At 50.1% G+C, this 12,010-nt stretch overlaps 1 protein-coding gene across 1 annotated transcript in view; it reads right to left on the bottom strand.

Moving 5' to 3' along the window:
- LOC308092828 (uncharacterized protein) overlaps positions 1 to 11,736 on the bottom strand; it is a gene marked incomplete at its 5' end in the record, with an annotated part of 52,453 nt that extends 40,717 nt beyond the window's left edge. Inside the window, 5 exons of the mRNA XM_080438927.1 lie at positions 7,034 to 7,248; positions 7,493 to 7,584; positions 7,725 to 8,307; positions 9,862 to 10,052; positions 10,811 to 11,736. Coding sequence (XP_080295053.1) covers positions 7,034 to 7,248; positions 7,493 to 7,584; positions 7,725 to 8,307; positions 9,862 to 10,052; positions 10,811 to 11,736 — 2,007 coding nt within the window. The remainder of the gene's footprint in view (positions 1 to 7,033; positions 7,249 to 7,492; positions 7,585 to 7,724; positions 8,308 to 9,861; positions 10,053 to 10,810) is intronic.
- Between the last annotated feature and the right edge of the window lie 274 nt (positions 11,737 to 12,010).

The following is a 12,010-nucleotide window of genomic DNA, read 5'->3' as shown; positions in this document are numbered from 1 at the left end:
GGGGCATTAGGTGGGTCATGGGGCATTAGGTGGGTCATGGGGCATTAGGTGGGTCGTGAGGCATTAGGTGGGTCATGGGGCATTAGGTGGGTCATGGGGCATTAGGTGGGTCAAGGGGCATTAGGTGGGTCATGGGGCATTAGGTGGGTCATGGGGCATTAGGTGGGTCGTGAGGCATTAGGTGGGTCATGGGGCATTAGGTGGGTCATGGGGCATTAGGTGGGTCATGGGGCATTAGGTGGGTCATGGGGCATTAGGTGGGTCGTGAGGCATTAGGTGGGTCATGGGGCATTAGGTGGGTCATGGGGCATTAGGTGGGTCGTGAGGCATTAGGTGGGTCATGGGGCATTAGGTGGGTCAAGGGGCATTAGGTGGGTCGTGAGGCATTAGGTGGGTCATGGGGCATTAGGTGGGTCCATTAGGTGGGTCATGGGTCATGGGGCATTAGGTGGGTCATGAGGCATTAGGTGGGTCATGGGTCATGGGGCATTAAGTGGGTCATGGGGCATTAGGTGGGTCATGGGTCATGGGGCATTAGGTGGGTCATGGGGCATTAGGTGGGTCATGGGGCATTAGGTGGGTCATGGGGCATTAGGTGGGTCATGAGGCATTAGGTGGGTCATGGGTCATGGGGCATTAGGTGGGTCATGGGGCATTAGGTGGGTCATGGGGCATTAGGTGGGTCATGGGGCATTAGGTGGGTCATGGGGCATTAGGTGGGTCATGAGGCATTAGGTGGGTCATGGGGCATTAGGTGGGTCATGGGGCATTAGGTGGGTCATGGGGCATTAGGTGGGTCATGAGGCATTAGGTGGGTCATGGGGCATTAGGTGGGTCATGGGGCATTAGGTGGGTCATGGGGCATTAGGTGGGTCATGGGGCATTAGGTGGGTCATGGGGCATTAGGTGGGTCATGGGACATTAGGTGGGTCATGGGACATTAGGTGGGTCATGGGGCATTAGGTGGGTCATGGGGCATTAGGTGGGTCATGGGGCATTAGGTGGGTCATGAGGCATTAGGTGGGTCATGGGGCATTAGGTGGGTCATGGGGCATTAGGTGGGTCATGGGGCATTAGGTGGGTCAAGGGGCATTAGGTGGGTCCATTAGGTGGGTCATGGGTCATGGGGCATTAGGTGGGTCATGGGGCATTAGGTGGGTCATGGGGCATTAGGTGGGTCATGGGGCATTAGGTGGGTCAAGGGGCATTAGGTGGGTCAAGGGGCATTAGGTGGGTCAAGGGGCATTAGGTGGGTCATGGGGCATTAGGTGGGTCATGGGGCATTAGGTGGGTCATGGGGCATTAGGTGGGTCATGAGGCATTAGGTGGGTCATGGGACATTAGGTGGGTCATGGGGCATTAGGTGGGTCATGGGGCATTAGGTGGGTCATGGGGCATTAGGTGGGTCAAGGGGCATTAGGTGGGTCAAGGGGCATTAGGTGGGTCATGGGGCATTAGGTGGGTCATGAGGCATTAGGTGGGTCATGGGGCATTAGGTGGGTCATGAGGCATTAGGTGGGTCATGGGGCATTAGGTGGGTCAAGGGGCATTAGGTGGGTCGTGAGGCATTAGGTGGGTCATGGGGCATTAGGTGGGTCATGGGGCATTAGGTGGGTCATGGGGCATTAGGTGGGTCATGGGGCATTAGGTGGGTCATGGGACATTAGGTGGGTCATGGGGCATTAGGTGGGTCATGGGACATTAGGTGGGTCATGGGGCATTAGGTGGGTCATGGGGCATTAGGTGGGTCATGGGGCATTAGGTGGGTCATGAGGCATTAGGTGGGTCATGGGGCATTAGGTGGGTCATGGGGCATTAGGTGGGTCATGAGGCATTAGGTGGGTCATGGGGCATTAGGTGGGTCAAGGGGCATTAGGTGGGTCATGGGTCATGGGGCATTAGATGGGTCATGGGACATTAGGTGGGTCATGGGGCATTAGGTGGGTCATGGGGCATTAGGTGGGTCATGGGTCATGGGGCATTAGGTGGGTCATGGGGCATTAGGTGGGTCATGGGGCATTAGGTGGGTCATGGGTCATGGGGCATTAGGTGGGTCATGGGGCACTAGGTGGGTCATGGGGCATTAGGTGGGTCATGGGGCATTAGGTGGGTCATGGGGCATTAGGTGGGTCATGGGGCATTAGGTGGGTCATGGGGCATTAGGTGGGTCATGGGGCATTAGGTGGGTCATGGGGCATTAGGTGGGTCATGAGGCATTAGGTGGGTCATGGGGCATTAGGTGGGTCATGGGGCATTAGGTGGGTCATGGGGCATTAGGTGGGTCATGAGGCATTAGGTGGGTCATGAGGCATTAGGTGGGTCATGGGGCATTAGGTGGGTCATGGGGCATTAGGTGGGTCATGAGGCATTAGGTGGGTCATGGGGCATTAGGTGGGTCATGGGGCATTAGGTGGGTCATGGGGCATTAGGTGGGTCATGGGGCATTAGGTGGGTCATGGGGCATTAGGTGGGTCATGGGGCATTAGGTGGGTCCATTAGGTGGGTCATGGGTCATGGGGCATTAGGTGGGTCAAGGGGCATTAGGTGGGTCATGGGGCATTAGGTGGGTCATGGGGCATTAGGTGGGTCATGAGGCATTAGGTGGGTCCATTAGGTGGGTCATGGGTCATGGGGCATTAGGTGGGTCATGGGGCATTAGGTGGGTCATGGGGCATTAGGTGGGTCATGGGGCATTAGGTGGGTCATGGGGCATTAGGTGGGTCATGGGGCATTAGGTGGGTCCATTAGGTGGGTCATGGGTCATGGGGCATTAGGTGGGTCAAGGGGCATTAGGTGGGTCATGGGGCATTAGGTGGGTCATGGGGCATTAGGTGGGTCATGGGGCATTAGGTGGGTCCATTAGGTGGGTCATGGGTCATGGGGCATTAGGTGGGTCAAGGGGCATTAGGTGGGTCATGGGGCATTAGGTGGGTCCATTAGGTGGGTCATGGGTCATGGGGCATTAGGTGGGTCAAGGGGCATTAGGTGGGTCATGGGGCATTAGGTGGGTCATGGGGCATTAGGTGGGTCCATTAGGTGGGTCATGGGTCATGGGGCATTAGGTGGGTCAAGGGGCATTAGGTGGGTCATGGGGCATTAGGTGGGTCATGGGGCATTAGGTGGGTCCATTAGGTGGGTCATGGGTCATGGGGCATTAGGTGGGTCAAGGGGCATTAGGTGGGTCATGAGGCATTAGGTGGGTCATGGGTCATGGGGCATTAGGTGGGTCATGGGGCATTAGGTGGGTCATGGGGCATTAGGTGGGTCATGGGGCATTAGGTGGGTCATGAGGCATTAGGTGGGTCATGGGGCATTAGGTGGGTCATGGGGCATTAGGTGGGTCATGGGGCATTAGGTGGGTCATGGGGCATTAGGTGGGTCCATTAGGTGGGTCATGGGTCATGGGGCATTAGGTGGGTCATGGGGCATTAGGTGGGTCATGGGGCATTAGGTGGGTCCATTAGGTGGGTCATGGGTCATGGGGCATTAGGTGGGTCATGAGGCATTAGGTGGGTCATGGGGCATTAGGTGGGTCATGGGGCATTAGGTGGGTCATGGGGCATTAGGTGGGTCATGGGACATTAGGTGGGTCATGGGGCATTAGGTGGGTCATGGGGCATTAGGTGGGTCATGGGGCATTAGGTGGGTCATGGGACATTAGGTGGGTCATGGGGCATTAGGTGGGTCATGGGACATTAGGTGGGTCATGGGTCATGGGGCATTAGGTGGGTCATGGGGCATTAGGTGGGTCATGGGGCATTAGGTGGGTCATGGGACATTAGGTGGGGCATTAGGTGGGTCATGGGACATTAGGTGGGTCATGGGACATTAGATGGGTCATGGGGCATTAGGTGGGTCATGAGGCATTAGGTGGGTCATGGGACATTAGGTGGGTCATGGGGCATTAGGTGGGTCATGAGGCATTAGGTGGGTCATGGGGCATTAGATGGGGCATTAGGTGGGTCATGGGGCATTAGATGGGGCATTAGGTGGGTCATGGGGCATTAGGTGGGTCATTAGGTGGGTCATGGGGCATTAGGTGGGTCATTAGGTGGGTCATGGGGCATTAGGTGGGTCATTAGGTGGGTCATGGGGCATTAGATGGGGCATTAGGTGGGTCATGGGGCATTAGGTGGGTCATTAGGTGGGTCATGGGGCATTAGGTGGGTCATTAGGTGGGTCATGGGGCATTAGGTGGGTCATTAGGTGGGTCATGGGGCATTAGGTGGGTCATTAGGTGGGTCATGGGGCATTAGGTGGGTCATTAGGTGGGTCATGGGGCATTAGGTGGGTCATTAGGTGGGTCATGGGGCATTAGATGGGTCATTAGGTGGGTCATGGGGCATTAGATGGGGCATTAGGTGGGTCATGGGGCATTAGGTGGGTCATGGGGCTTATAAGGCAGAGCAGTAGTGGAATCAGTTTCTTCTGAAGTGTAGTTCACACAGACTAAAGGTGTAGTTCACACAGACTAAAGGTGTAGTTCACTCAGACTAAAGGTGTAGTTCACACAGACTAAAGGTGTAGTTCACACAGACTAAAGGTGTAGTTCACTCAGACTAAAGGTGTAGTTCACACAGACTAAAGGTGTAGTTCACACAGACTAAAGGTGTAATTCACACAGACTAAAGGTGTAATTCACACAGACTAAAGGTGTAGTTCACACAGACTAAAGGTGTAGTTCACACAGACTAAAGGTGTAGTTCACACAGACTAAAGGTGTAGTTCACACAGACTAAAGGTGTAGTTCACTCAGAACAAAGGTGTAGTTCACACAGACTAAAGGTGTAGTTCACTCAGACTAAAGGTGTAGTTCACTCAGACTAAAGGTGTAGTTCACACAGACTAAAGGTGTAATTCACACAGACTAAAGGTGTAGTTCACACAGACTAAAGGTGTAGTTCACTCAGACTAAAGGTGTAGTTCACACAGACTAAAGGTGTAGTTCACACAGACTAAAGGTGTAGTTCACACAGACTAAAGGTGTAGTTCACACAGACTAAAGGTGTAATTCACACAGACTAAAGGTGTAGTTCACACAGACTAAATAGTCCATGAGCCAGAGCCCCAAAATTGAGCAATTATTATCGAAAGAGTGGGCAAAACCAAACCTATATTAAATTGTTCAGAGGGTCAATACGAGTAAATAAATGTATGATAACCTTTCCACAGGAGCAGCTTTTTCATGGTTATCACACATTTTGTAATTTTCCCCATACGTACATGACAGGTCAAAAAATGACAAAATTTTAAAAAGAGTTATCATAATGAAACTTCCTGAGTTGATTACTTACATGAAGACAATGATTTATCGTATTACAAGTTTTCTGAAATTGTATATTTAAATATGCAAATTAGGCATTTAGTCCATGAGCCAGAGCCCTAAATTGAGCCAGATATTGAATATTCCCTCTTTAAAAACCTTTGACTCCAACATCTTAACAAAATTAAATAAGAATGTTGACTCTGGCTTTGTCCAATGTTGATTCTGGAAAGTTATGCAAATTCGGGCATATTCCTAATGCCCAATTTGCATATCTAAATATACAATTTCAGAAAACGTGTAATAAGATAAATCATTGTCTTCATGTAAGTAATCAACTCAGGAAGTTTCATTATGATAACTCTTTTTAAAATGTTGTCATTTTTTGACCTGTCATGTACGTATGGGGAGAATTACAAAATGTGTGATAACCATGAAAAAGCTGCTCCTGTGGTGAGGTTATCATACATTTATTTACTCGTATTGACCCTCTGAACAATTTAATATAGGTTTGGTTTTGCCCACTCTTTCGATAATAATTGCTCAATTTTGGGGCTCTGGCTCATGGACTAAAAGGTGTAGTTCACACAGACTAAAGGTGTAGTTCACACAGACTAAAGAGAAGGTATGCTGGGCTTGCAGTTTGCATCACAGCAGCTGTTCAGTCTGACAGACTCATGTAGCATCTTGTATGTAGCGTGTAGCATCTTGTCTGTTAGTGGGTTACAGAACATGTCTCTGGGCTACGGTAGCTCAGAGACATGTCAGTACCCAGTGGTGGAAAAACGTACTCAGATCTTTTACTTAAGTAAAAGTATCAATACTGCAGTGTAGAAATACCCTGTTACGTTAAGTAAAAGTCCGGTAATCAAAATTGACTTTAGTAAAGGTACAAAAGTATTGGCATCAAAATATTCTTAAAGTACCAAAAGTTAAATTACTCATTGTGCAGAATGTCTCATTTCACAAGTTCATAATATATACAAATCTTTTGAAAATGTTAGATCTACAAGCTCACAATGCATCGCATCGCAACGCATTGTGAGCTTGTAGATCTGCTATTTTAAAATGGCCAAAATATATATAGGGCTGAAGTGGTTACTATATGTTTTGTGATAATAATCTAAATCTATAAAGTAACTAAAGCTGTCAAATAATTGTAGTGGAGTAAAAGAACAATATTTGCCTCTGAGTTGTAGTGGAGTAGAAGTAAAAGTACTGAAAACGGGAAATTCTCCAGTAAAGTAAACATTCCTCAAAAAGTGTACTTAAGTACAGCACTTGAGTAAATGTACTTAGTTACTTTACACCACTGACTGTACCAAGTATCCACTGCAGAGTATCGTTGAAATTCAATCATAAAGTCTGATTTATAACTTAGTTTGTGCGCCGGTGTCACCCAACCGAAAACAGCCGATCTACAAGCTCACAATGTGTCAAAGCTCGACACGTTGTGAACTTGTAGATCTGCTCTATTTTGAGTGCATGACAGCCACACACACACAACGTAAAGTATGACTCAGGCTTATAAGTGTGCAGCTGTCTGTGTGTGTCAGTGTGTGTGTGTGTGTGTGTGTGTGTGTGTGTGTGTGTGTGTGTGTGTGTGTGTGTGTGTGTGTGTGTGTGTGTGTGTGTGTGTGTGTGTGTGTGTGTGTGTGTGTGTGTGTGTGTGTGTGTGTGTGTGTGTATGTCAGTGTGTATGTCAGTGTGTGTGTGTGTGTGTGTGTATGTCAGTGTGTGTGTGTGTGTGTGTGTGTGTGTGTGCCTCACCTTCATCGGTGCGGTGGAGAACTTGACCTTCCTCCTCAGACCTCCTGTCTCGTCTTTCACCTCCTGGTCGCTCAGGTCAGGGAGCCCGGGGATCTCCTGGTACTCAGGGATCTCCTGGTACTCAGGGATCTCCTGGTACTCAGGGATCTCCTGGTACTCAGGGATCTCCTGGTACTCAGGGATCTCCTGGTACTCAGGTAACAGCTGTTGCTCTCCTGTTCCACAGGGTGATCCTTCATCTCCACCAGATCCTCTTTCCTGACTGTCTGTGAAAGCTCCGTTCTCCATTCCACCCACCCTTCCCTCCTCCTCCTCCTCCTCCTCCTCCTCTCTCCACCTCTCTGCTGTTCCTTCCTCGCAAGCGACCACAGCGACCACCTCCTCTTCCTCTTCTTCTCTCGTCTCCTCCATCTCCTCCTCCTCTCCGTTCAGGCTCTCTTCTCTCCCTGATGAGCTCACCTGGCTGTCTCCTTCCTGGTTCCACACCTCCTCCTCCTCCTCCTCCTCCCTCCTCCTCCTCTCCTGCTGGTACATGTCTGGTCCTGCTGCTCCTTCTCCAACGGCTGTTGTTGCTTCTTCAAACACATCGTCCTCCAGCGCCTCCCCTTCCTGTGCTCTCCTCTCCTCCTCCTCTTCCTGTGCTCTCCTCTCCTCCTCCTCTTCCTGTGCTCTCCTCTCCTCCTCCTCCTCCTCCTCCTCCTTCCTCTTCTCCTCGCTCTCCTCGCTGTCAGACGACTCCTTCACGTCCACCAGCTCCGCCCGGACAGACTCCTCCTCCGGGGACAGCGAGGGGGCCTCCTCCGGGGTCGAGGGGAGGTCGGGGGTCAAGCGGAGGTCGAGTGTCTTTCCTCTTGATGTCGAGTCCTCCTCATGAGCCTCCTCTTCTGTCCTGTGAGACGTCTCCTCCTCATGAAGCTCCTCTTCTGTCCTGTGAGACGTCTCCTCCTCATGAGCCTCCTCTTCTGTCCTGTGAGACGTCTCCTCCTCATGAAGCTCCTCTTCTGTCCTGTGAGACGTCTCCTCCTCATGAGCCTCCTCTTCTGTCCTGTGAGACGTCTCCTCCTCATGAGCCTCCTCTTCTGTCCTGTGAGACGTCTCCTCCTCATGAGCCTCCTCTTCTGTCCTGTGAGACGTCTCCTCCTCATGAGCCTCCTCTTCTGTCCTGTGAGACGTCTCCTCCTCATGAGCCTCCTCTTCTGTCCTGTGAGACGTCTCCTCCTCATGAGCCTCCTCTTCTGTCCTGTGAGACGTCTCCTCCTCATGAAGCTCCTCATCTGGGGAGGACGGAGGGAACAGACAAACACAAACTAATGAAATAAAACTAGAATTGAACAAACATTTGAGTTGACTGGACACACACACACACACACACACACACACACACACACACACACACACACACACACACACACACACACACACACACACACACACACACACACACACACACACACACACACACACACACACACACACACACACACACACACACACAGCCAATAGGAGCACAGAGGGGACAGCCTGTCCCTATTGGCTGGCTAAGTGCAACTAGCAAGTTTCTGAGGTTTTTGATGCTGGGAACTGGAGTTATGGCTGTTTAAAGCCCAGCCAATAGGAGCACAGCGGGGATGGGGCTTAAGCAATTTCAGCCGGTCCCTATTGGCCGTGTAAGTGCATCTAGGAAGTTTTGTAGGTTTTTGATGCTGGGAACTGGAGTTATGGCTGTTTAAATCCCAGCCAATAGGAACACAGAGGGGGCGGGCCACCTGGGTGCCACACGTTGTCCGTGGTGTGGCTATTGTGATGGCAGACCTCTGACCAGTGTGCCAGCACGCACCAGCGCGCACCAGCGCGCACCAGCGCGCACCAGCACCAGCGTGCACGTGTGCTGCGGCAGTGTGTGTGTGCTGCGGCAGTGTGTGTGTGTGTGTGTGTGTGTGTGTGTGTGTGTGCATGTCTTTAAAGGAGAGATCCGGACATTTTAAGTGTTATCTTTGATGTGTCGTTAGTCACTCACCGACGTAGGATGTGGCGTTGAGTTTTTCCAGCGATTCCCCTGTCCTCATTTTTTCAACCCCCTCCGTTGGCATCCATGAGAAGCTAACGCTAATGCCGAACGAGCTAACGCTGGTTGCTTGTTTCTCTCCCAGAACCTGGCAACTCGGTGTTGCCAGGTAGAGAAACAAGCAACTAGCGTTAGCTCGTTCGGCATTAGCGTTAGCTTCTCATGGACTTTCAGTGCATGTTTGAGTATCATGAGACTCTACAATGAGCAGTAGTAGAGAAAAAAATAACTTTGCATCGGTTATAATAGACGAATTTCACTCATGCACGCGCTCCCATTATGCCAACGGAGGGGGTCGAAAAAATGACGACAGGGGAATGGCTGGAAAAACTCAACGCCACATCCTACGTCGGTGAGTGACTAACGACACATCAAAGATAACACTTAAAATGTCCGGATCTCTCCTTTAAGTGTGCATGTCTTTAAGTGGCGTTCGGAAATTGCACACCGGAGCGCACTAGCCTATTAGTTTGTATTGACCAGTGCGCTCAGTGCTGTATTTCCGAACGCAGCCATACAAACACACACATCAAATCTAGGAGTGGTTGGCACCACTCAAAAACTAATCAAATCTAAATTAAACTGAAATTGAAAAACAAAACGCTAAATTACACAAAAATGTTACATAAATACATGTATGTAACATTTATAACTAGAACATTAAGACAACTATTATAACATACATGCATGTAACATATATAACTAGAACATTAAGAAAACTATTATAACATACATGTAACATGCATAAATATAATTAACAGACCTTCTATTCCAGCTGTGGCCTCAGCTAGATGATGAGGAGATGAAGGTTCCTCTGTAGAGGGAGGGGCTTGTGGGTGACCTAGCAGGGAGGGGGAGGGGCCTGTCGACAGCTCCTCGGCGCTGGCGAGGGTCTGGGACCTGGTTGTATCTTCATCCTGGTGGTCATCCTCTCTTGGTCCCTTGCTCTCCACCCTGACAAGATTCAAGATTAAGACTCAACATTAGTTTTCCATCTCCAAGCAGCTTCATAAAATAGTAAATAACTCCTAGTTTAGACACAGCAAAAAAAAAGAATCATAGAAGAATAAATAAACAGTGCAAAACAATTACTGTATCAAACTAAATAAATAAATCCTAAAACTAGGAACATCATGTAAAAAAACAAGCACAAACAGATAAAAAAAAACGTATTAAAGGGCAAGACCACTTTAGTAGAGGTTTGGGTTGTGTAGTTACCTTGTCATGATGTAACTCCAAAGGTGGACAAGAAATCTAAAATAATTACTCCATCGATTGATCATTCTAAATATGCTCCTCATTGACTTACATTGTACGGTGAAACAGCTCTCAAAGTCACTCTTTTAGCTCATAAACGAACACAAACAAAGTTGATTCAGACAATATAATATCACCAAAACCAGTACGTTAGTTTTTTTAATAAAAATGTTAACTTCGTGCTGATTTTACCATTTGAAGATCCGGATCCACGGATCCAGTCCGGGTTTTCTTCTTAATAAAAATAGTAAAATCAACAGGAAGTTGATATTGTTATAAAAAAAATAAAAACAGTACTGGTTTTGGTGATGTTCTATATTGTCTGAATCAGCTTTGTTTGTGTTTGTTTATGTGCTAAAAGAGTGACTTTGATATCAGAGATCTGTTTTACCGTACAGTGTAAGTCATTTAGAATGATGAAATTCATCCTAGAGGTCGTCTCATGTAATGCGTACCTGACAGCCGTGGGGAGCTCCGCCCCTTTGGTCTCAAACAACCTCCGGGTCACGGAGAACTTCTGGGCCAGCGCCGCCCGGTCCATCTCCGCCATCTTCTCCTCCATCTTCTCCTCCATCTTCTCCTCCATCTTCTCCTCCGCCCACGACGGCGGCTTGTCCAGCCGCAGGGGGGGAGGAGGAGGGGGGGACTCCATGCTGGACACACTGGTGGTCCAGCAGCTCAGAGCAGGCAGGGGGACGGACACAGGGCCGGACAGGGGGACGGACAGGGAGCCAGACACAGGGCCGGACAGGGGGACGGACAGGGAGCCGGACACAGGGCCGGACAGGGGGGCGGACAGGGGGGCGGACAGGGGGGCGGACAGGGGGGCGGACAGGGGGCAGGACAGGGGGCCGGACAGGGGGCCGGACACAGGGCCGGACAGGGGGGCGGACAGGGGGGCGGACAGGGGGGCGGACAGGGGGCAGGACAGGGGGCAGGACAGGGGGCAGGACAGGGGGCAGGACAGGGGGCTCGGCAGAGAGCGCCTGGGCGGCTGTGGATTGGGGGAGGGGGAAGAGGGGAGGAGCTGCAGGCCGGGGGGTTGGGGGGCGGCGACGGAAGCAGGCGGGGGGGGCGTGCCCCCCACTCCGTCCTGTCTGTTGTGCTGCTGGCTGTCCATCTGGAGGAAGATGTTCTCTCTGATCTTTGACCCCCGGGTGCTGGGGACCCGCCCCCTGCTGCCCACGCCGCTGGTGCTGGTGGTGGTATGTGACATCACAGGGTCGGAGGTCAGGCCGGTGGGAGGCGGTTTGCTCCGGGGCTGCAGGGCGTGCAGGGAGGGCCCGGCGGAGTCAAAGGAACACTTGATGGCGTGGAAGTCTGACTTGTAGGTGATGCGGTGAGGAGAGGCACTGCGGCCTTTGATGTCTGACCTCATCATCTGGACCTGATCACACTGTTCATGAAAAACATAATACAGTATCACATAGTATAGTAGTAGTCTTTAAACATAGTACAGTCTTTAAAAAAGCTGCAGTAAGTGCACTTTATAAAATATATTATGAATGCACCTTTGACTTTATAAAATATCATACAAATGCACCTTTTACATTATAACATATAATATAAATGAACCTTTTACATTATAAAATATCATATAAATTAACCTTTTACATTATAAAATATAATTGCACCTTTTACATTATAAAATATAA

The sequence above is a fragment of the Gymnoscopelus braueri genome (genome assembly GCF_963280865.1).
Source record: "Gymnoscopelus braueri genome assembly, chromosome: 10".
Classification (NCBI taxonomy): domain Eukaryota; kingdom Metazoa; phylum Chordata; class Actinopteri; order Myctophiformes; family Myctophidae; genus Gymnoscopelus; species Gymnoscopelus braueri.
This window is presented reverse-complemented; position numbering and strand designations above follow the sequence as displayed.